Consider the following 24,699-nt stretch of genomic DNA (forward strand, 5'->3'; position numbering starts at 1 on the left):
CAGGTGATACGGAACAGTCCAACTACTCGGAGCGTTCCGCGGCAACGAGGCCAGGCCCATCCTTCGCAACACCAGGGACAGGTAGAACCTCAGTACATAGTGACACTTGGTGTTTGCGTACCGGGAATCCACGCACAGCTTGATGCAGCCACACACAAAGGTGGCCAACAGGGTGAGGGTGGCATCGGGTGTATTTTTTCCCCCGTTGCCCAGATCTTTATACAGTGAGTCCCTTCGGACCCGGTCCATCTTTGACCTCCATATAAACTGGAAGATGGCCCGGGTGACTGCAGCGGCACAGGTTGTGGGAATAGGCCAGACCTGTGCCATGTATAACAGCAATGACAGTGCCTCACATCTGATGACCAGATTTTTTCCCGCGATGTAGAGCGACCGTAACTTCCATCTGCCCAGTTTCTGCCTCACTTTGCTGATACGCTCCTCCCAAGACTTGGCGCACGCCCCAGCCCCTCCGAACCAAATACCCAGCACCTTCAGATGGTCGGTCCTGATGGTGAAGGGGATTGAGGATTGGTCGGCCCAGTTCCCGAAGAGCATGGCTTCGCTCTTGCCTCGGTTTACCTTGGCCCCCGAGGCCCATTCGAACTGGTCACAAATGCACATGAGTCTGCGCACGGGCAGCAGATCCGAGCAGAAAATGGCGACGTCATCCATATACAGGGAGGCCTTAACCTGCAGGCCCCCACTGCCAGGAATAGTCAGCCCTCTCAGGCTCGCATCCTTCCTGATGGACTCGGCAAATGGCTCTATGCAGGACACAAACAAGGCAGGAGAGAGGGGGTAGCCCTGCCTGACTCCAGATCTGACTGGGAAGCTATCTGATTCCCACCCGTTGATTGAGACTGCACTGACAATGTTGGTGTAGAGCAGTCTGATCCAATTGCAGATTCCCTCCCCAAAGCCCATTTTGGAGGGAATATCTCTCATATACTTGTGTGATATCCTGTCAAAGGCTTTCTCCTGGTCCAGGCTGATCAGGCAGGTGTCCAACCCTGTCCTGCACGTAGGCGATCGTATCCCTGAGGAGTGCGAGACTCAGTGATCTTCCTGCCCGGCACAGCACAGGTTTGGTCAGGGTGAATCACCGACCCCAGAGCAGACCTGACCCGGTTGGCGATTACCTTTGACAGAATTTTGTAATCTGCAAAGACATGGCTTGGCTGGTGGTGAGACGGGCTCTGTCTGTGAGATCCTTTATGCACGCACAGACTCTCAGCTGCACCGCACGCTGCTCTCGAAGCGGCTGCGGGGGGGGATGAGACTGTCACACACCTCCTTCTGGAATGTGCCTATGCAGAGGAAGTCTGGAGAGCAATGCAGTGGTGTTTGTCGACGTTCGTCCCGAGCAGCGCCGTGACGCGGGACTCCGTGCTCTACGGTCTGTTCCCCTGGACACACACCGAGACGAACATCAACTGTGCCTGGAGGATCATCAACTCGGTGAAGGACGCTCTCTGGGTGGTCCGAAACCTGCTGATCTTCCAGCTAAAGGAGTTGACCCCGACTGAGTGTTGCAGACTGGCACATTCCAAGGTCCAGGACTACGTGTTGAGGGATGCGCTGAAGCTTGGGGCAGCTGCCGCCAAGGCGCGGTGGGGAAAGACCACCGTGTAACATCTGCCTGCCTAAAGAAGAACAGAGGGCCTGCGCAGTCATTTGGGCTCTGCTGACGCCTCAGCTAAAAATGTAATCGTACCGACCTGTAAATAGGAATGATTACTCTGTTTTCGGTATGCAAACAAATGGAATGTTTACATATGTATGGCATGTCCAGTTGTTCAGATCATCAAAGTATTTTATGAATAAAGTATATTTTTGAAATTAAAAAAAAGGTTTTAAAATTCTCCATGTTACACCCGCGCAGCTTTTCTCTCGTGTGCCTTCTGCTCTTGCTTCCTTTCTCTCTCCCTCACATTCTCTGCTGGGGTCTGCCTCCCTGGAGATTTCCCCCTCTCTCCCTGTCCTGCCCTGCCCTGCCTCCCACGGACCAGTTGGCGGCAGTGCGGACCAAGGGAGGATCAGGGAGGGACTGAGTTCAGGAACAGCCCCATTCCCGGGAAGTGGACGGGCCCGCCCTCAGCACTCACTGGGAAAGCTCAGCTCAGCTCAGCGCCAGTGCAGGCAAATAAAGTTAAAAGTTGCGTTGTTGCAAGTTCCCGCACTTTGTTGATTCTTAACCCACATTTGTTTCTGGTTATCCTGAGAATCCTGGAAGAACTGTGTGGGATTGTGCAATTACAACACGAGCCGAGAGACGCCATCAACGAACAGTGTGGCGGGGTTAGCATTGTAAAGTTTGAGTGTGTTCCCAACTTCCAGGCTGCAGCAGCCCCTCACTGTTCAAGGGCCTCGTTGGCTGAAGCATGTTCAGCAGCCAGTTCTATCTCGAGATCTAAAACCAGGTAAAAGCCCAGGCTACTTGATGATAATTGATTGACATATCCATGTTCTAGGTACATTACTGCCTTCATGGCTATGTGTTTTTGAGTTTGGAGACAGTCGCTGTTTTATGTTTACTGTTCCAAGCTGCCACTTTTGGGATTTGTGTCGTTTTGTTTGTTCACCCGTGGATGACAAATCAGGCTGGGGAATATTCAGAGAGAAAAAAAGTGTGTTGCTGGGAAAGCACAGCCGGGCAGGCAGCGTCCAAGGAGCAGGAGAGTCGACATTTCGAGCATAAACTCTTCATCGGGAAAATTCATTCCAGAGGCGGTCTTCCTTTCAGCTAAAATTAGTTCTTTTCAAATAAGGTACTTGCGACCCCCTCCCAAACGGGGTTTGTGGTTCAGTGAGTCACAGCATTGAAGCTCTCCGGCGGCAAGTTAATTATTCACTGGAACTACCACCTCATTGCCCTGACTTCAACCGAGCCCAGTGAAATCTGGGCACTGAACGGACTGCTTTCCTGATTGATAAGCAGGTTCTCCTGTTGGGACCTCGTGAGATTTCTGCAGCATGTCACTGTGGATCCCTCCAGGATTGAATGATATCACTGTAATTTCTCGCCCCACGTGTACGCCATGTTATTCTGATTCTGTCGGGGTCTATTGTACATAACTGATTTCTCTTCTCCCTCCCCCCCCCCCCAACCCTGTCCAGAAGGCTGCAGTATGTCACTCTAGTCTTTTCAGAGTGTTTTGGTCTGTAACTGCTATTGTTCCTGGGATAACACAATACTACATTTCAATTGTGAAGTGGAATGTATGATATTCACCCAGAGTTTTATGTCACAATACCCTTTCTCACCAGCCAATGCCTTTTCCTGTGTTTTATGTTTGAATTACTAATGCATGGGTTATGTCATACCATCCCACTGTGTGAGCAGTGACCTGGACACAGTGTTTTACTTTGTTTCTGATGTAATTTTCAGCATATGATGTGGCATGGCCTCGAAAATTCTACACAAGTTTAGAAGGAAGGTTAAAAAACATCACACAACTGAGGAAACGGTGGAAGATTTTCCAGAAAGATCAGAACTCGATGATGACACAGAGGGGTTGTCAGCACGCCTGAGTGGGACATTGAGTTTTGGAGATGTCGATGTGGCAGATGAGGAGTGTACCCAAGCAGACGCAGCGAACAGTGACTCTGACTTTTTACAAAGTTTTGAAAGTGGTGGGATGGAATGCACAGGTAAGCATTGCTTTGAAACATATCAGGATAAATTCTTAACATTCTAATTTTGATGTGACTGTTATTCTTACTGCTGAAGAATATGACATTTATGGTTTACATCGATATTTAATTTGTTGTGTTCAAACTTGCTACTGTGAATGAAACTACTAGAATAGTTGATGGTGTAAATTCTGACAATATCTATTTTGTAATTTCAGAGGGTTCAAATGTAGAAAAATTGGAAATAGTGCATAAAATATAGCTTCAGAAGATGCAACAGAAACAGACATTGCTAGAGAAACTCAGCAAAATCTGGCAGCATTTGTGGAGAGAAAACAAAGTTTTCCGAGTCTTTTTAGGATCACTGGAGTGGAGATGTTAACTGCTTTCTCTCCGCAGATGCTGTCAGACCTGATGAGTTTCTCCAGCAGTTTCACTGTTCATGTTTCAGATTTTTAGCATCTGCAGTTTTTTTGTTTTATTTCAGAAGATGCAGTTGATCTAAGTGGCAGGTTGAACTATTGGCTCTGATTTTGCAGAGTGAATAATGAATGGCTTGGTGCTTACAATTCTCTGAAGCAATTCACAAAACTCTGGCATTTGCACATTTGTAGTTTGACATTGAAATCAAGATATTGCTGTTCCAGCTTTTCTGTAATCTGGTTGAAGGTGCACATTGTTGTTTATTTCTGCTCAGAGATACCCCAGCTTCACTGACGAGAATGTCTACTAATCTGGCTCTTCAATTCGCATAACATGTGGTACTAAAACCCATTCAAATTCTGCTACTGACCGAGAGATCCCATTCGATATACATTCCATTTAAGCAATGATTGGGTAATTTGTAACCCCTAAAGTTACTGATTTGAAATTGTGGTATACTGTTTTCATTGCATAATGATCTACAGTGATATTGTCTTGTTTTTTTTTTAGTTTTTTGTTTATGTTGTGTGGTCATCCTTGGCAAGACCAATATTTGCTGTCCATCTTGAATTGATCCTGAACTGAGTGGTTTGTTAAACCATTTCAGACAGCAGTTAAGGGTCATTGCTCATTGCTAAGAGTCTGCAATCACGTATGGGCCAGACTGGGTAACGATGGTGGATTTCCTTTCTTAGTTCCATCTGATTCACGAATGGAATTTATCAGTGATCATTATCACACTTACCATGACAGAGACTAGCTTTATATTCCAGATTTATTAATTGAGTTTAACTTCCACCATCTGCTATGGGTGGATGAGTGTATGAGCCTGGGGCTCTGGATGGTTTGTCCAATGACAACACCTTCGTGCTAACCTTTCTTAAAAAAAAGCAGAAGTCTAATTTCAGTTATGTTAGATTTGCATTGCTAGTGTGTACCGACAACAAAAGTTTCCTTCCAGGTAAACTAGGCTGAAATATTGAAATATTGATTTACAATTATGGTGGAGACAGACATGGCTTCTAAACAGCTGGATCAATAATTAAAATTCTCCTAAGGGTAACGCATTGGATGCACAACAGTAATGCCAGTTGCTGTTCAAGCTCCTTCAGCTGTCAGCACTTCCTGTTTTTTGTAAATATATTTATTAGCAAATTTTTTTAACTTTACAAACATATAAAATTATTGAAAAATACAATCAATAACAAATATTAGTATAATAAAAAGAAAAAAACCCATAAATTACAGTACAGCTACTGTCTATTAACTACTAACCTACCCTATAATACGGGAGCATTGTGTGTGTGTGTATATATATATATATATATCCGTATTAATTCAGGAGACACCCCCCCGCCCAGGGCTTGACAAATCTGACCATCCTGGTTAACCAAACGCCCTAGTTAAGATCACTGACAAATAACAAATAATCAATAATCCAAATAACTCAAGTAAGGCTGCCATGTCTTATAAAAATGGTCTGTTGTGTAGTGTTTGTAAAAAAAGTCCAAGGGAATGTGCTCCATAATTAATTTCTGCCATCCCAGCAAGCCCGGCAGGTTCTCACATATCCAATTCATCAGAATATTCTTCCGTGCACAGTACGCAAGAATATTTAATAGTTTCTTCCCATGCCGGTCTAAAGATGGTAAATTCAGGAGACCTAAGAGAGAGATATCGAGTCTACTTTGACTACAGTCCTCAATACCCTCCCTATCTCTCCTGCCACAGTGCTCCAATAAACATGGAGCCTGTGGCATGTCTAGAAGCAATGACCTACACTTATTTTACATTTGGTGCACACTGATGATTTTAAACTTCGCCAGATGAGCCCTGTGCAGAACTTTTAATTGCGTAGCATGTCCTATTACAGATTGGGATCTTTTGAGTATTTTCCCATATGTTCTCTCATGTTTCAGGAGAAATCTCCACTCCTAGCTCTTGCTGTCAGACCTCAATAACTGGTTAATATCCTGCCAGGTCCTGCCACCCAGCAGGCAATAGAGGGCACTAACCGAAAGGGTGTTTGTGGAACACAGCAACAACCTCTCTGTTTTTGGCTTATAGGGCTTAGTGAGAAGCGGAGTCTTCTTCTGGATGAAATCCCTAAACTGAAAAAAATGGAAAAGGTCTCTGCTGGGCAACCCGTATTTGCGGCTCAGTTGCTCAAAAGACATCATAACCTCCCCCTCAAACAAGTCTCCCAAACTAGAAATTCCTCTCACTGCCCATAGTTTGAACCCTGAGTCCATCATTCCTGGTTGGAACCCTGGCATGCCAACTATAGGTGTAAGTGGCGAAGTCTTGGATAAGCAACCCTCACTCTGACGCATCGCCCTCCATGCCTTGACTGTCCTAATGTCAATGGGGTTCCGGCAGTGGTCCATAACTGTCCTCCTCTTATCCATGAACAATAGGTTAGTAAGAGGGCACTCTGCCTGGGAGGCCTCAACATCCAGCCACATTGAGTTTAGATTGTTAACTACCCAATCACAGACAAAGGACAGCAGGGAACTCAATTGATACCTTCTGATGTCTGGGAAATCAACACCTCCCCCTTCTTGAGGCAACTGCAATTTAGTAAGTTTGATGAGGGGGCCACCCACAATGGCAGACAAAGGAACCAAACTGACCCATAAGCTTCCGCAGCGTTGACCTGGGAAACATTTTAGGAAGCATATGCATGGGATAAAGCAAATGAGGAAGAACACTCATCTTAATGAGAGATATTTGGCCCAGCCAGGAAATTGGAAGAGCCTCCCATCTCTGGAGATCTCGCCTGATATTGTCGAGCTGGTGAGCAAAGTTAATCCGAAATAACAGGTCAAACTTGGGAGTAATAAAAATGCCTAGGTATCAGAACCCTGCCTGGGACCACTTAAAAGGGAACTTGGGCCACCTTCAACTTCTGGCACATTCTTAAGGTTCCCCAAAGGCATAGCCTCCGATTTTGCAAAGTTAATTTTACAAAGCCTGAAATAGCCCCAAATGAATTGACACTTTGTATCAAATTAGGTACGGAGGTCATTGGGTTCGATAAAAACAGAAGGACGTCACCCGCATACAGTGTAATCTTGTATGCCCTCGATCCCACTTCAGGATCGAATGGCCTCTGCCAGCGGCTCTATCATGTAAACAGCAACGGTGAGAGGGGGCAGCCTTGCTGACTACCCCTACCAATCCTAAAATTCCCAGACTTCACCCCGTTGGTGATGATAGCAGCCAGAAGGTGGAGATATAAAACGTCCACCCACTTAGCAAAGACTCCACCCAATCCAAACTTTTCTAAGACGTAAAAAAGATACGGCCATTCCACCCAATCAAATGCTCTCTCTGCATCTAAGGAAATCACAAACCTCTGAATCGATTGTTGCTGATAAACTTGGACCATATTCAGCAACCTCCTAATATTATTAGAGGACCTACAGCCCCTTATAAAGCCTGACTGGTCCTTTTTAGTAATATGGGCAATGCCCTTTCCAATCTCAGTTCCAAGATCTTGAAATTTGAACTTAATAGAGAGATGGGCCTGTATGAGGCACAATCCTCAGGAACATTCCCCTTCTTAAGAATTAAGGAAATGTTAGCTTCTCTGAAAGATGGTGATAGGCATTCATGCATATAGGAGTGACTGTACATTTCCAACATTGGCCCTGACAGAATCCCTATAAACACCTTATAAAACTCATCCAGGAGACCATCAGGGCCGGGCGCTTTCCCACTCTGAAGTTGCCTAGCTGCCTGCTGTTTTTCCTGAACTGTCAAGGGGGCATTAAGGAGAGAGGCCTGTTCCAATGTTACCCCTGGGAGGTCCAGGTTCTTAAAAAAGTCTCCAGTTTAGCTCTCCTGTCCTCGCAACTTTCAGACCGATACACTTCAGAGTAAAAGCTCCGAAAAGCCTCATTAATCTTTTTAGCGTTGTATGTAAGAACCCCGGCTCTGTCTCTGATTGCAGTAATGGATTGGGGAGCATGCTTTTTCCTAGTCAGGTACACTAAATACTTTCCTGCTCTATCCCCACTTTCGAACAGCCTTTGTCTAGCAAACGCAAGTTCGTTCTTTGCGTTTTGTGTCAGTATTGAATTCAAGGCAGCCCGAAGGGCCGTGATTCGCTGTGGCTTAATCACTGAAGGCCGCACAAAATGTGCCACCTCTGCAGCTTTCAACCACGTCTCAAGTAGACGCTGCTGTTCCTCCTTCTGTCATTTCCGGCTAGCCGAATAGGAAATAGCTAATCCCCTAGCAAAGGCCTTAGCAGTCCCCCCATAGCATAGATGGACACTAGCCATACCTGAGTTGATAGTCAAGAATTCCTGTAACTCCTTCAAAAGGTATTCCACAAATTTGGAATCCTTAAGGAGAAAAGGGTCCAAATGCCAGTGCCGCAAACCTAGCCCTTCACTCTTGGCCTTAACTTCCAAATATACTGCCGCGTGATCAGAGATAGCTATATTTCCAATTTTAAAACCCACAATCGAATTCAGAAGGGCTGAGGGAGCCAGAAGGAGGTCAATCCTCGTGTGACATTTATGTGGATTTGAAAATAAGGTGAAGTTCCTGCCGGTAGGGCGAAGACATCTCCAACTATCCACCAGCTCCAACTCCTCACATAAGTGAACCACCTGCTTGGTCTGCGAATAAATAGTTGGGGGCCCACAAGGATCCAAAAGACAATTAAAATCCCCCCTATAATAATGTGCCACAGTAGACGTTTAAAATAGTGTATTCCTCCTTATGTATCAGGGCTTAAGCATCACAAATTGTCCCTGCTCATCTATCACCTGCTTTAATAATGTGAATGGAAGATTTTTCTGGATAAGCCACTTCCCTACTTTTAGTAGTAAAGGATGAAAAGAATACCCAATCATAACCCCCCCATTATAATTTCAGGTGTTCCCCATCATCAAGATGGGGGTCTTGTAACAAAGCGATATCAACCCTTTCCCTGTTAAGGCTAGAAAGCACCTTTTTCCTTTTAACAGATGGATGACTTCCCTTAATGTTCCAGGTGCACCATTTAATAAGACACTTAGCCATATCTCCTTTCAGAGACCCTTGAACCCCTCGGAGGGAGAACCCTGCTTAAAAAGCACCGAGCTTAAGTAAATAAAGACTCCTAGATTCGAAGAACTATATATACAAAAACTACTCTATCATAACTATAAATAACTATTACTACGAAGAAAACCAACTATAAAACCTTGAATGGAAGACCCCTTCCCCTGCCCATAGGGGGCACTCACCCTACCCATCCCCTCCTTCACAGCTCCTTCAAACCCAGATTGTGCTCCAGCCTTAGGCCAGAAAAAAAAACCAAGGAGATGATCCTTCAATCAACAGAAAAAAGACAAAGTCAGGATGAGCACTCCACCCATCCCTGGCTTTGTGTCACCCCTACTTGTGACTAAAAGAGAAACAAAACAAACAAAAAAATGGGGGAGAGACAACAAAGAACATCCACAAAATTTCTAATCAGAAAATCAAGTTATTAAAAAAAAGGAACAACTGATTCCAAGGTCTTTTCCCCCCTTTCCAAAAACAAAATTATTAGGGAGGAAGAAAGGAATAAAAAAAGGAAGGGAAAACATAGGGAAAGATAGAAAAGACAATAAACATCAACCGTATTCTTCAGGCCAATCCGTCTATTTTAAAGTGTCCACAAAGTTTTTAGCTCTATCGCTGAGTCAAATGTATAAACTGCATCCTTGTGGCTGAAACGTAGCACTGCGGGGTATCTCATGGAGTACTGGATGCCCAGGTTCCTCAGCCTCTTTTTAACCCCATCAAAGGACTTGCCCTTTCGAATTACAACTGCAGAGAAGTCCTGGAAAAACATGATTTTTGACCCCTTGTACAGCAGTGCCTGTGGATCATTTCCCAGTAATCTAGAAGCTTCTATCACTTTTTGCTAGTCCTCATATGAGTGGAAATGCACTAGGACCGGGCGGGGGCGCTGCACTGGGCCTGACCTGTGCACTGTAACCCGATAAGCCCTTTCAATCTGCAGCCTGCTGGACTCGATGTGAAGGCCCAAAAACTTTGGCAGCCAGCTTTCAAAGAAGCTGACTGCCTGCTCACTTTCCTCACCTTTAGGGAGCCCGACAATTTGGAGATTTATCCTCCGACCTCAATTTTCAAGGTCGTCGTTATGGTCTTGCAAGGCCCGCACCTCTCGCTCCAGCACCTGGATCCGATTGGATGAGGACTCCATTGCAGCTTCTTATGCCTTAGTTCGACCCTCTACCTCCTCCAGCCTCTCCCCAAGACCCTAGATCTCCTGCTCATGCTTCTGCAGCATGGATGCGATAAGTTGGACCTGGGCACGAATCTCCCTATGGATCTCCTCAATTGCAGCCCCAACTTTCAAGGTAAGTCTCTCCATTGCCCAGCCAATTTCTGTCAGCTGGTGAAATAATGAGATACCAGCTGACTGCCTGCTTAGCATTAACATTATGAAATATTTTCCTTGAAACATCCTAAAAGTTTTTGAACTTTTAAGTTTCCATTCTTTAGGCAAATGGACCTGTATCTGATGTTCAAACTTGATCAGCTGTAGCTCGTTGTGAAGGATGTAATAGCAGAGAATTTAGAAATGCAAAATATGATCAAACACTGTCAACAAAGCTTCACAAATTTATAGCACTTCTTTAAGGGAGTAACAAACAGGATAGATAAAACGGAAGCAGTGGATGTAATATATATATATAGATTTTCAGAAGGCATTTGATAAAGTGCCACATGTTAAGTTGCTTCATTAAGTGCCCACAGAGTTGGAGTTAGTATACTATTATGGATAGATGATTGGCTAACTAATAGACAATAAAGTTGGGGTAAAGGAAGCATTTTCAGATTGCAACCTGTAATTAGTGGAATGCCACACAGATCAGTGCTAGAGTCCCATTTATTTGAGTATATATACAAGAAAGTGAATATACTTTTGCCAGTTTTGAATATGACCCAAAAAAAGGTGAGAAGCCAAGTAGTGAGAATGGCATAGAGTGTAGAGAGATTAAGTGAGTGGACAAAAGCTAGCATATTGAATATAATCTGGGAAAATGTGAAACTGTGTACTTTGTCAGGTAGAATTCAGAAGCTGAATATTATTTAAATGACAAAGGACTGTAGTAAGCTACAGCTACAGCACTGAGAGATTTAGGAGACCTGGTGCATAAATCTGAAAAAGCCAGCATCCAATTTCATTGGATAATAGGGATGGCAACTGAAATGTTGACCTTTAGCTCAAAGGCAATGGAATATAAAAATAAGGAAGTATTTCTAAATCTATAGAAGTACCTATCATACCACAGCTGTAATACTTGCCTGAGGAAAGATAGAGCGGCATTGGAGGCAGTCCAGAGAAGGTTCACCAGGCTAATCCTCGGTATGAAGGAACTATCTTTTGTGGAGAGATTGAGTAAGTTGTTTCCCCTTGTTGGAGAGTCTGGGACCAGATGGCATAATCTCACAATAAGGAGTTTACCTGTTAAGACAGTGATGAGGACAAAGTTATTTTCTGACTGTCGTGAATTTGTGAACTTCTTTTCCCACAGAGGACTGGATTGATAAATATATTCAAAGCTGAAACCGACAAATTTTTATTTAGTGAAGGAATGGAAAAGGTAGAAACTGGAGTTGAAGATCACCAGATCGGCCATGATCTCGTTGAATAGCAAGGAAGACTCACTGGGCTAGATAGCCTGTTTCTGCATCGATACATTTTGGTCTTATTAACTGACATATAAATCCGAGAGCAGGATTCTTCTTTCGACACTTAGCTAAAAGGTGCACGGTCAAAAGGACAGAAAGGATTTTATACTTTGATTTCCTGTTTTTTAAAATGAACACAATTATGTTCAGTAAGTCAGTTTTTTATCTTCTTATCACCAAATGCAAATATTGCTGGCGATGGCTTAATGGCTTTAGTCCTTATTTACAGAGTATGGAATTGCCAAAATAATTAATGCATAATTAGTATATACAGACAACAAACAATTTAATCCAGAGCATTTATTGTCAATTGTTTACATCTTTTTAACACACGGTTACTTTTTTTCCTTTCAGCATTTGTAACTTGCTTAATGTCAGTGACTGATGTTCATCCTGCAGGTCTGAGGCCAGTAACATCTTTGCCAGAGATTGATAAACAAAATAATCTGCCACATATTTCTCTGATAAACCTCAGATTATGCAGTGATACTTATGTGAGATTATAAATAATGTGTGGTATTCTCCAGTGGATTTCCATCATCTAATCTACAAGGAAGAGCTTGAATTTAAACAACACCCCTCATGATCTTGAGTTGGTACAGCCAGTGAATTAGTTTTGAAGTGTGATCCGTACTGTAATATAGGAAAAGGTAAGCATGATCCCACATACAGCAATGAGATCCAATGTACCTTAATAGTGTTGGTTGAGGGATGAATATTCTCCAACCTTTCCGCAAACAATTTCATGGAATCCCCATGATTGGAGAATAGAATAGACCATGGGAAATAAAAAAATCAGAGAGTAAAGAGGCTGATGCTCCAAACAGTCTTCTCCCACTCCATAACAGGACCTGAAACATCAGTGATGAAGAGCACCTGCATCCTGTCTGGTTGAGGATCACACATGGGAGAAAGATTTGGAAGGAGAGAAAAACACATTGCAAAATATAGATTATCCAAATGTTTTTATTAGATGTGTCAATTTCTGATTTATGAGCAGATGATTACTCTGCCCTGCACAGATTGTAGCCAGTTTTAATCTTGAACACGGTAAAGTTGCCATGAATTAATTTGCCACAGTGGTATGAATGAGGAATGTCATGTAGAAGGGTTATTAACATCTTTTGTAAATACTGTCTTGTAGCTTCTCGATTGGATCTGAAAATTGATGCACAATAACAGTGACCACTTTGAATGTTTAGGTTCATTTTAAAAAATCATTTACATATTTTTCCACGTATGGAGTCAGCTATTACAAGGGGGCATAGCTTTAAATTAATGGGGGGGTAGGTATAGAACCGATGTTAGGGATAGGTTCTTTACTCAGCGAGTCGTGAGTTCATGGAATGCCCTGCCAGTAGCAGTGGTGGACTCTCCCTCATTATGGGCATTTAAGTGGGCATTGGATAGGCATATGGAGGATAGTGGGCTAGTGTAGGTTAGGTGGGCTTGGATCGGCGCAACATCGAGGGCCGAACGGCCTGTACTGCGCTGTATTCTTCTATGTTCTATGTTCTATATAGCTTTCTTAGATGTGCAGATATTCTGACATAACTAGTTTTTGTGTGGCATGCTTCTACAGATAGCAAATTAGATGAATAACCAATCTACCTTTGGTATTAATCAAGAAAGAAAAGTTTTTTTGGACACTAGAGAATTGTTGTTCTTTACGGGACCTTTAACATTCACCAGAACTACCAGAATAGGCTTCGATGTAACATCTGAATGAACTTCAGCAAGGTATTCAACAAGATTACAAGGTTAGATCAGATGGATTCGAGAGAGAGCTTTCCATTTGAATACAAAATTGGCTTGAAGGTAGGAGACTGTGGTGGTGGAGGGCTGTTTTCTAACTGGAGGCCTGTGACCAGCATTGTGCAACAAGGGTAAGTGCTGGATCCACTGTGTTTTGTCATTATGTAAATTATTAGGATGTGAATATAGCAGGAATGGTTAGTAACTTTGCAGATGGCACTAACTTTGGTGTAGTGGATAGTGAAGAAGGTTATCTCAGAGTATAATTGGATCTTGATCAGATGGGCCAAGGAGAGGCAGATGGAGTATAATTTAAATAAATGTGAGGTGATGTGTTTTGGAAAGGCAAATCAGGGCAGGACTTATACACTTAATGGGGACCTTGGGGTGCAGATTCATAGTTCCTTGAAGGTTGAGTTACAGGTAGACAGGGTAGTAAAGAAGGCATTTGATGCACTTGCCTTTATTGGCCAGTGCATTGAGTACAGGAGTAGGGATGCCCTGCTGTGATTGTATAGGACATTGGTTTGGCTCCTTTTGGAATACTGCATTCAATTCTGGTCTCCCTGCTGTAAGAAACATGTTGTTAAACTTGAAAGGATTTAGAAAAGATTTACAAGGATGTTGCCAGGGTTGGAGGGTTTGAGCCAAAGGGAGAAGCTGCATAGACAAGGCGATTTTCCCTGGAGCATTGGAGGCTGAGGAGTAACCTTTAATAAAGGTTTATAAAATCATGAGGGGCATGGATAGGGTGAATAGCCAAGATCTGTTCCCCAAGGTAGGGGAGTCCAAACTAGAGGGCATAGATTTAAGGCGAGAGGGGAAATATATAAAAGGACCCTAAGCGGCAATATTTTCACACAGATTAGTATGTGTATGGAATGAGCAGCCAGAGGAAGTGGTGGAGGCTGGTACAATTGCAACATTAAAAGGCATCTGAATGGGTAAATGAATAGGAAGGGTTTGGAGGGATTTGGATCAATTGCTGGCAATTGGGGCTAAATTAATTTAGAATATCTGGTTGGCACTGAGAAGTTGGACCAAAAGGTATGTTTCTGTACAACTCTGACTCTAATATGTCACCTCCATCAATACCTGGCACCTTAAAACTATACTGTGTTGCTGACCAAGGTTCCATTCGTGGAGGAGCAGGTTGGGGCTTGAACACAGAATCTAGGTTTAAATGCAGCCTATTGATCAAGTTTACACTAATAACCTGTTTTGTCCTCGACTGAAGAATTCAAGATGTTTACTGACAAAGAGAAAATGTAACTGGTTGGCAATGGAACACAATTCTAAAGTGCATGAGGGTCGTTGTGGATTTTATCTACGGAAAAATAGACTAAATTTGTGTTCTGTAGTTTCCTTTTGGAGATTTAAAATAAACTATCTATTTTTACCAATTGACAGTCATATAAGCTTGAACAGGATATCAATAGGAGTTTTCGTAGAAAGACTTTGACTAATTTGAAGCTAAACAAGAGAGACAGAATTATCCTTGATCGGCTCACATTCAAGGAGTAGATTTGTCTGTTATGGTAAGTTTTAACTCCAAATGAGGAAATATTTAACTTGCCACAAATGTGGATTGCTGTGCAGACGTCAAATTTGCATTATTTGTAATGTGGATAAGTCTGGTGAGACCCCGTGTTTATTACCTATCTCTTATTGTTCTGGAGCAGTTTGATGGTAAGCTGTTTCCTTGAACCACGGCAGATTAGTGGTGTAGTTGAATCCACAGTGCTACTGGGAACGGCATACCAGCATTTTGAGCCAGAAACACAAGAACTGTGATGTAGTTGTAAGTCAGAATGGTGTATTTTAGAAAGAAAATGGAACATGGTTCTCATATCTGCTTCTCTTGCTCTTTGAGGTCATAAAAGTCACAGATTCTAAAGGTATAGTCAAAGAAGCTCCATAAATTATTACTGTTTTAAAACATCATTCCCATGATTAACACATCTCTGGCAAGGCCAACATTTATTTGCCATTCCTAGCTTCCCTTGAAAGTAGGAATCAGCTGCTGCCTTGCACTGTTTCAGTCTTTGTGGTGAAGATTCAAGCATAAGGAGTTCCAGGAATTGAATCTATTTGATTATCTGCCTAAGTCAGGATTGTGTTGTATTGCAAGGGGAACTTGGAGGTAACAATGTTTCCTTTCACCTGTAAGTTTTGTGCTTTGTGAAGTTGTAGAGTCATACAGGACGGAAGCAGACCCTTCGGTCTAACTTGTCCATTCTGAACAAGTTTCCCAAACTAAATTAGTTCCATTTGCCTTTGTTTGGCCCATATCCCTCCAAGTCGAAGAGAGTGGTGCTGGAAAAGCACAACTGGTCAGGCAGCATCCGAGGAGCAGGAGAATTGATGTTTAGGGCATGATGGAGGGCTGATGAAGGGCTTATGCCTGAAACATCGACTCTCCTGCTCCTCGGTTGCTGCCTGACTGGCTGTGCTTTACCAGCATCACTCTCTTCGACTCTGATCTCCAGTATCTGCAATTCTCACTTTCTCCATATTCCTCCAAACTTTTCCCATTCATCTATTTCTCCAAATGTCTTTTAAATGTTGTAACTGTACCTGCATCTACCACTTCCTCTGGCAGTTCATTCCACATTGAACCATCCTCTGTGTGAAAAGGTTACCCCTCCGGTCCCTTTTAAATCTTTCTCCACTCTCCTTAAATTACGCCCTGTAGGTTTTAACCCCCCCACCCTAGGGAAAAGACATTTTGCTATTTACCTTATCTATGCCCCTAATGATTTTACAACTCTCTACAAAGTCATCCCTTAGCCTCCTATGCACCAGTGAAGAAAGTCCCAGCCTCTCCTTCATAACTCAAACCTTCCAGTCCTGGCAACATCCTGCTAAATCTTTTCTGAACCCTCTCCAATTTAATAATATCCTTCCTATAGCAGGGTGACCAGAACTGGACACAGTACTCCAACAGTGGCCTCATCAAAGTTCTGTACATGATGTCCCAACTTTTATACTCTGGTGGTCTGAGCAGTGAGAATAAGTGTGCCTTCTTCACCAACCTGTCTACCTGTTTTTAGATTTGGGAGTTGGTGTTGAAGATCCTTTAACCAGTTTCTGCAGCACATATTGCAACTATGCTATACAATTGATTCTGGTGTTTGAGACTGTACCCATCCAGGAAAATGAAGAGAATTCCATCATGCTTTTAACTTGTATATAGATGCACATGCTATCGGTTGTAGTTTGTTTTGTAATGGATTCTTGGTGAAACAACGTTCTGGTTGTTATGGGCAAAAATATATTTTGAATAAACTTCTGATGTATGTTTATCGGGTGGTATCTGCATTCTTAATTTTGCGTTAAAAATCCACTCCACGGTCTTGCATTTAATTTTACACTTTAATGCAGGAGTGAGGAAGTGCTGCATTGTTGCAGGATCAATTTTTTTTGAGTAAATATTCAAACAAAGATCTTGCCTGTATTTCCAGAAGATTGTGAAAGGTCTTGGAACAATATTTCAATAATCTTGTAAATAAATCATATGTGTCTGGCTCCAAAATGATCAGGCTTGAGAACCAAATGGGCCAAACAATTCGAAATCACTGATGATATGTGTTTCTTCCTCCTCCTTCAATTTTTTTGTTTTTTTTCTCCACTTCTGCAAGGATTCACTGAAGTCATAGAGATGTACAGCACAGAAACAGACCCTTCAGTCCAGCTTGTCTATGCCAACCAGATATCCCAACCCAATCTACTCCCACCTGCCAGCACTCGGCCCCATATCCCTCCAAACCCTTCCTCTTCATGTATCCATCCAGATGCCTTTTAAATGTTGCAGTTGTACAAGCCTCCACCACTTCCTCTGGCAGCTCATTCCACGCACCACCACCCTCTGCGTGAGAAAGTTGCCCCTTGGGTCTCTTTTATATCTTTCCCCATTCACCCTAAACTTATGCCCTCTAATTCTGGACTCCCCGACCCCAGGGAAAAAAACCTTGTCTATTTATCCTATCCATGCCCCTTATGATTTTAAAAACCTCTATAAGGTCACACCCTCAGCCTCTGGCGCTCCAGGGAAAACAGCCCCAGCCTATTCAGCCTTTCCCTATAGTTCAAATCCTCCAACCCTGGCAACATCCTTGTGAGTCTTTTCTGAACCCTTCCAAGTTTCACAACATCCTTCTGATAGGAAGGAGACCAGAATTGGACGCAATATTCCAGAAGTGGCTTAACCAATGTTCTGTACAGTTGCAACATGACCTCCCAACTCATGTACTCAATACTCTGATCAATAAAGGAAAGCATACCAAACACCGCCTTCACTATCCTATCTACCTGCGACTCTACTTTCAAAGAGCTGTGAACCAGCACTCCAAGGTCTCTTTGTTTAGCAACACTCCCTGGGACCTTGCCATTAAGTGTATAAGTCCTGCTAAGATTTGCTTTCCCAAAATGTGGCACATCGAATTTATCTAAATTAAACTCCATCTGCTACTCCTCAGCCCGTTGGCCCATCTGATCAAGATCCTATTGTATTCTGAGGTAACCTTCTTCGCTGTCCACTACACTTCCAATTTTGGTGTTATCTGCAAACTTGTACATCTATACTATCTGTAAGAATTTTTATTTGATCTCAGGATTAAGAGAAAATGAGGGAAGGAGATTAGAGTTCCTTTTTTTTTCTCCATACAGACAAGAAGTTCATCTTCACCAGGGCAGAGTAAGAAAAATGGCGTACTTAAATTTTTTTTTATTCCCCAATTAATGCACTTGTACAAATGATCAGGGAGTCTGCAACTAGTTGTTTTTTTTTTAATTACTTAGTGTGGAAACAGGCCCTTCCGCCCAACAAGTCCACACCGACCCTCCGAAGAGCAACCCACCCAGACCCATTCCTCTGCATTTACCCCTTCACCCAACACTACAGGCAATTTAGCATGGCCAATTCACCTAACCTGCACATTTTTGGACTCTGGGAGGAAACCGGAGTACCTGGAGGAAACCCACACAGACACTGGGAGAATGTGCAAACTCCACACAGACAGTTGCCTGAGGGGGGAATTGAACCCGGGTCTCTGGCGCTGTGAGGCAGCACTGCTAACTACTGTACCACCGTGCTGCCCATTAGTGTGTGGAATGAACTGCCAGAGGAAGTTGTAGATATAGGTACAGTTAGAACATCTATAAAACATTTGGACAGGTACAGGCATTGGGAAGGTTTATAGGGATATGTGCCAAATGCAGGCAAGTAGGACTAGTTTAGTTTGGGAATGAGGTCGGCGTAGACGAGTTGGACGGAAGGATTTGTTTCCATGCTGTATGACTATGATAGTAAACAATCACATTAAGTCATTATGCGGCATTGCAGTGGCTCAGTGAATATATACAGGAGGCACCTGAATGCTGTAGGTGAGCATATTTTCTTAGTGGGTCACTGATTTGTTGAACAATCTCTGTCAAAACATCTAATGGAGCAAAGTATTTGGCCTGTCTATCTAAATGAGAGAGTTCCTACTCTTGGTTGTACAATGGTGATCCTTGTTGAAGTATATATTTCAAATATAAAGAAGCTTGGTTAGAACACATCTGGAGTCCTGTGTGCAGTTTTGGTCTCTTTATCTCAGTAAAGATATTGTTACCATAGAGAGTGTGCAAGAAAGGTTCACCAGATTTGTTCTCAGGATGGATAGGACTGTCCTATGAAGACAGATTGAGCAAACTGGGCACTTATTCTCTAACATTTCGAATAATGAGAGGTGATCTCATTGAAACCTACCAACTACTTAAAGGGATCAACAGAATAAATGCAAGTAAGATGTTTCCCCTGATTGGGAATGTAAAACCAGGCCATACAATTTAATATTAAGGACATGTCATTTGGGACTAAAATGAGCAATAGCGTTTTTGCCAGGGGATTGTGATTCTTTGGAACTCTGTAGCCCAGAGCACTGTACAAACTGAGTCTTTGATTATGTTTAACGTTAAGAGATTTATTGCATCATACATAACCCAAAATTGAAGAGTTAAGTGAATAGTATGGGTAAAAGTCATTGAAGTATTTGATCAGCCAGTTTTCCAAACTAAACTAGTCTCACTTGCCTGCATTTGGCCCATGTCCCTCTGAACCTTGATCATTGATTAGCATGCTGACACTTTTTGACTTATGGTTTCAGAATTCACTGTTGTGCCCAGACCTCCACTATCTGTGCAGAAGAGAAGGAAAATTAGAGAGAACGCAGCATCAGAGAGAGCAGTACTGATCTCAATTATGATTCTTTCCTCCTCCAGAATTCAACCATGTAGGTCAGAGCGTCATAGAGATGTACGGCACGGAAACATACACTTTGGTCCAACTCGTCCATGCTGACCAGATATCCCGACCTAATCTAGTCCCATTTGCCAGCACCCAGCCCATATGCCTCCAAACACTTCCTAATCATTTACCCATCCAGATGCCTTTCAAATGATTCAGTTGTACTGACCTCTACCAGTAGGTTCTCTGGGAGCTCATTCCAAACACATACCACTCTCTGCATGTAAAGGTTGCCCCTTAGGTCTCTTTTATATCTTTCCCCACTCACCCTAAATCTATGCTCTCTCGTTCTGGACTCCCCCACCCCCAGGGAAAAGACTTTGTCTATTTATCCTGTCCATGCCCCTCATGATTTTATAAACCTCCATAAGGTCACCCCCTCAGCCTCCGACGCTCCAGGGAAAACAACCCCAGCCTATTCAACCTCTTCCTGTATTTCAAATCCTCCAACCCTAGCAATATCCTTGAAATGTTTTCTGAACTCTTTCAAGTTTCACAGCATCTTTCTGATATTAACTTAAATTTTAGTTGAAATTAAGTTGAATGAAATGAGAAGGAGAAACCATCTGAAACATGGTGATGATATAATGATTAGAAAAGACACCGGTTTTTAAAATGTTTGTGTTAGGCTGAAGGAATGTGTGTGTGTTTAGATTGAATCGTTATGAGTCAGCAGTAAAGGACTGAACTGTCACAGTAACTCTGGAAAAGGTTGAAGTTTTGTTTAAAACAGAAACTGAATCAGATGTGCTATTCAACATTCCCTATAATCTTTGTCATGCATGCCAATTGACCTTTGCCTGTGTAGCCATTAAGAAAATTAGAGGGAACTTGTGATAATGTGGACTACAGGTAGTTCTCCTATAATGCCATAGTTGCATTGCAATGAAACCTTGCTTAACAGAAAACCACTTAAGTGAATAAAATGGGGTCTATGGGAAAAGTGGGGTTAGAGGCAAAGCAGGAAAAAGCGTCACTCATGATCGCTCAAAAATCACCCAAAAGCCGACACAAAGTATAGACAGCCTGAATGAAGGTTTAAATCATATTTATTAACAAAAGTAAATGTAACACATTACATTCAAAAAATATTGTTAATGCAGGAAGAGACGGTCATCATCACCACCTTCGGGTGCAGTTGGGGTTGCAGAAGTGGATAGCTGTGTTTCATGGTCTTCTGACTGTTTCTTGGGGTTTGGTTTAAAAAAAGACATCCAGTTTTTGCTGCTTTGCCCTTTATCGTCTGTCTTGAAGAAGCTGTTCATAAGGTGCCAGATGGTATCTTATTGAACAAACTGCTACCCTGCTGCATTCTGGGTTGTAATCATAGTCCTTTAAGAGCTGCAACTGCCTTTCAATTTCCCTCCGTGTAGAAGAGGAAAGAGAAGTGGAAAACTCTCATGGTGTTGTATCCTGGACTTCAGCTTCCACTTGCCCCTCAAGAATATTCTCCTCTCAGAGGGACAGCAATGAACATTCATTAGTCTAATTTTTGAGATGAAGCTACTCAATGTATGGTACCTCTCACATGCTCTGACGGCAGCTGACATCAGAGCATGTGCAGAACAAAGCATGCAAAATAATTGTTGCTAGAATCGGGCTATTGCGAACAGAAGTAAGCGTTCTCAAAAATTCCATTCCATAATTCTTCAGCAATGTTACAGCCAAATCATGCTGCTGAAACACACTTTATACAAGAACTATCTGTACTTATCAACTCAATTTGTGATTGTTATGGAACTGTACCATGTAAATATCATACAGTTGATTGGATAACATAAAAGTGGTCAACAACAAAAGCAAGCCAAGTTTTATGTCAAAGTTCATCAAGGTATGAGCATTTTTCCATGAGCAAATGTTAATGAGTTAATTGAACAAACTGATGTGGAAAACATGACATGTTTGTGATGTTTGCCAGTGGTCAAATTGATCATATGCTGGAGACTGGACAATGTCAAGATGCAAAGTTTCTTTTTATGGAAAGAGTATAAACCAGCTTGCCTCAAAGAAAAGTTTAGCTACCTTCTGGAAGAGGTTGATTTATCAATGACTAAAAGCTGAGAAGGAGTGGATCTGTTCTGTCTGATGTTCCGACAAATCCATATACAAGGGTTCACTTGTGATTTTAAGCATTGTATGGGTAAGATTTGTGTAGATTATTTTTGCAGTGAACTTCGCTTTAATTAGGGAGATTGAGTATATTCCTTTCTGAGGACTGCCTTGGGTTATTGATATCCAGAGTAAAACCAATAGAGCAGGGAAAGTGAAAATAAAAGCTTAAGACAGCTTGTTGAAACTTAAAGTTTAATCTCATGCATAGTTGCTGGGCAGGACATAGAGAATGAGGTTTGTCTCTGGAATGGTATCCCAGCGTGGGACAATGAGTTCAGGAAGGGAAAGAAAATAATCTGTTTTAAAAAAATTGAAGGTTCATGACCAACAGCTTGGTTTGGTTGTAGATGTAGAGATTGTAACGAGCCAAGTGGCCCTCATACAATATGATTACTCTGAAAGGGGCTGCAAATCTGGTCCAATCAGGGATCCCAGGCTGACAGAGAAACCGGAGTGTCAGAGGTTGTGTTGACTCTGAGACCTGGCTCTGAGGAATCTGGATCAGTGTCAAGGACTTACCACGTGTAAATAAAGGGTGATTTGGTGACAGGATTCCAGCTTCTGCAGAATTATTTCATGAACGGAATTTTTTGCTTTGATTTGTTGCAAAACATTTTATTTATAGCCATGACCAATGGTTGCAGCTAAACTAGAATTTTCAGTTTTGGTACTGCTCTTTGCAGAAAGCGGAAGCGAGATAACATCAACAGTGGTTAAGAAGTGAAGTATTACAGGGTTTTGTGCTCTGCAGCCCATGGCTGCTTTTTTACAAAGTAGTATAGATACGTCCAGTTCCACCCAATGTTTGGCAGTGGGATGCACGCTTTCCTCAGAAAAGGAGGAAGTCTTGCAGCAAAGGAGGAAGTCGACTAATCTTCATGAGACTGAATTATGTTCTCTGGTTGTGCGTTGTTGACAAGATGGGAGTTTAGGCAAATGAGGACAATTTGTATTACATTCCCTTTGATTGAAGAAAAAGTACTTCCTAAAAACACATCTATAGCTTAAAATGTAAGTTTCTTTGTAATTGCAGAAATGGTCTCTTGAATGAAGGAAAGATCTATATTTTAGTGGAATATACTAACTTTTCTTTCTACAAACAAAGCTAACTATCTGTAAATTACCTTACAGGCATTTATCAAACTATTCTTGCTATTAAACTGTTTTTCTCTCACATATTAGCATAAGATATGATTCCTTTCAAGTAATCATTTGCATTTTAGGTTTTTGATTGTCATGAATGTTTCACAATTAGACTGTTCACTTTTTGTATGATTTGTGGTTTCAAGTGTTTGATTCGATTGGTAACTCCATTGCCTCCAAGTTTAATGGCTGTGGGTTCAAGCACACATTCTGACTAACAGAATCACGTTTGAGCAAATGCTGCTCTGTCAGCAGTCCCTTTTTCATATGAGTTACTAAAATGAGGTCCTCCCTGCTTGCATGGATGGTTGTGACTGATCCCACAACATGATTTGAAGAAGGAATCCTGGCCAAAATTTTATTTTCAATGAAAACAAAAGATCCAGCCATTCAATAATGCAGTAAGGTGTTTGTGGATAATGTGTTCAAATTGGTTATTGTATTTGCTTACCTAACAGTGACTCCTTTTAATCTGGTAATCTGGCCTAGTCAGTTCATTTTTTTGATCACACCTGCAATTAATAGTAGTTTATGAATGCAAATTGTTTCTTGACTTGATTTTCAAAGTTAACACTGTTCCTGATGTTGGCACCTCCTTTTTACCTAAAGGTAGGCATTTCAACTCCTAATGCATGGAAACAGTCTGATTATTCATAGAAGTTTCTCAAATGCAGTTTCTAGTGCGGTGTCTAAGACCTCTGTCTCTTCACAAGCTCATTCTAGACTGATGTCTTCTTCACTGATGTTATGACATAAGTGATATTGTTATAATTTTCATGAATCTCAATACCATATCTTCTCCAGACTGATCTCTGTTTGGTCTATCTTATTGCAATACTTTGCTTTTACTTACAAATTTTTTGTAGTGATTAATAACATTATTCCTTTTCTCATCAATATTACCATTATTATTTTCTCTTGTCTAGCTTTTGTTAAATTGTTATACACCGTCTTAATCTTGAGAGGTTATGCTTGGCTTGAGGTTGTATTCTAGATCTGGTAAATCCAGTTTTAAACTCCTCTGCATTTAATAATTTCACTGTTGAGCAGCCAGAATTGAATGGTGTCAGTCTGTAACTCTCTTGACTTCCTTGTTGTTCAATTAAAAGATAGAGTGGAGAACTTCACAGTTGCTCAATGCCTTCCTACAAATTGAAGTGAACTTCCTACAAATTGAAGACTTTGTCCAATATTAATTCTTCTGAGAACTGTATATTAGCAAGATTTTTTTCATGCTCAGATCACTGATTCTTCTGTGGTTGAATGACTCTTGTCATTTCAATTGATTTTGAGTAATAATCAAATAGACAATAGGTGCAGGAGTAGGCCATTCAGCCCTTCGAGCCTGCACCGCCATTCAATATAATCATGGCTGATCATTCCTAATCAGTATCCTGTTCCTACCTTATCTCCATAACCCTTGATTCCACCATCTTTGAGAGCTCTATCCAACTCTTCCTTAAATGAATCCAGAGACTGAGCCTCCACTGCCCTCTGGGGCAGAGCATTCCACACAGCCACCACTCTCTGGGTGAAGAAGTTCTCCTCATCTCCGTCCTAAATAGTCTACCCCGTATTTTTAAGCTGTGTCCTCAGGTTCGGCACTCACCCATCAGTGGAAACATGTTTCCTGC

The 24,699-nt window shown here is 42.1% G+C and overlaps 1 protein-coding gene across 1 annotated transcript in view; it reads left to right on the plus strand.

Moving 5' to 3' along the window:
• The first annotated feature begins 1,943 nt into the window (after positions 1-1,943).
• snx21 (sorting nexin family member 21) overlaps positions 1,944-24,699 on the plus strand; it is a 60,449-nt gene continuing 37,693 nt past the window's right edge. Inside the window, exons 1-2 of the mRNA XM_043710161.1 lie at positions 1,944-2,423; positions 3,392-3,654. Coding sequence (XP_043566096.1) covers positions 3,405-3,654 — 250 coding nt within the window. The 5' untranslated portion in view covers positions 1,944-2,423; positions 3,392-3,404. The remainder of the gene's footprint in view (positions 2,424-3,391; positions 3,655-24,699) is intronic.

The sequence above is a fragment of the Chiloscyllium plagiosum genome, chromosome 20, assembly GCF_004010195.1.
Source record: "Chiloscyllium plagiosum isolate BGI_BamShark_2017 chromosome 20, ASM401019v2, whole genome shotgun sequence".
Classification (NCBI taxonomy): Eukaryota; Metazoa; Chordata; class Chondrichthyes; order Orectolobiformes; family Hemiscylliidae; genus Chiloscyllium; species Chiloscyllium plagiosum.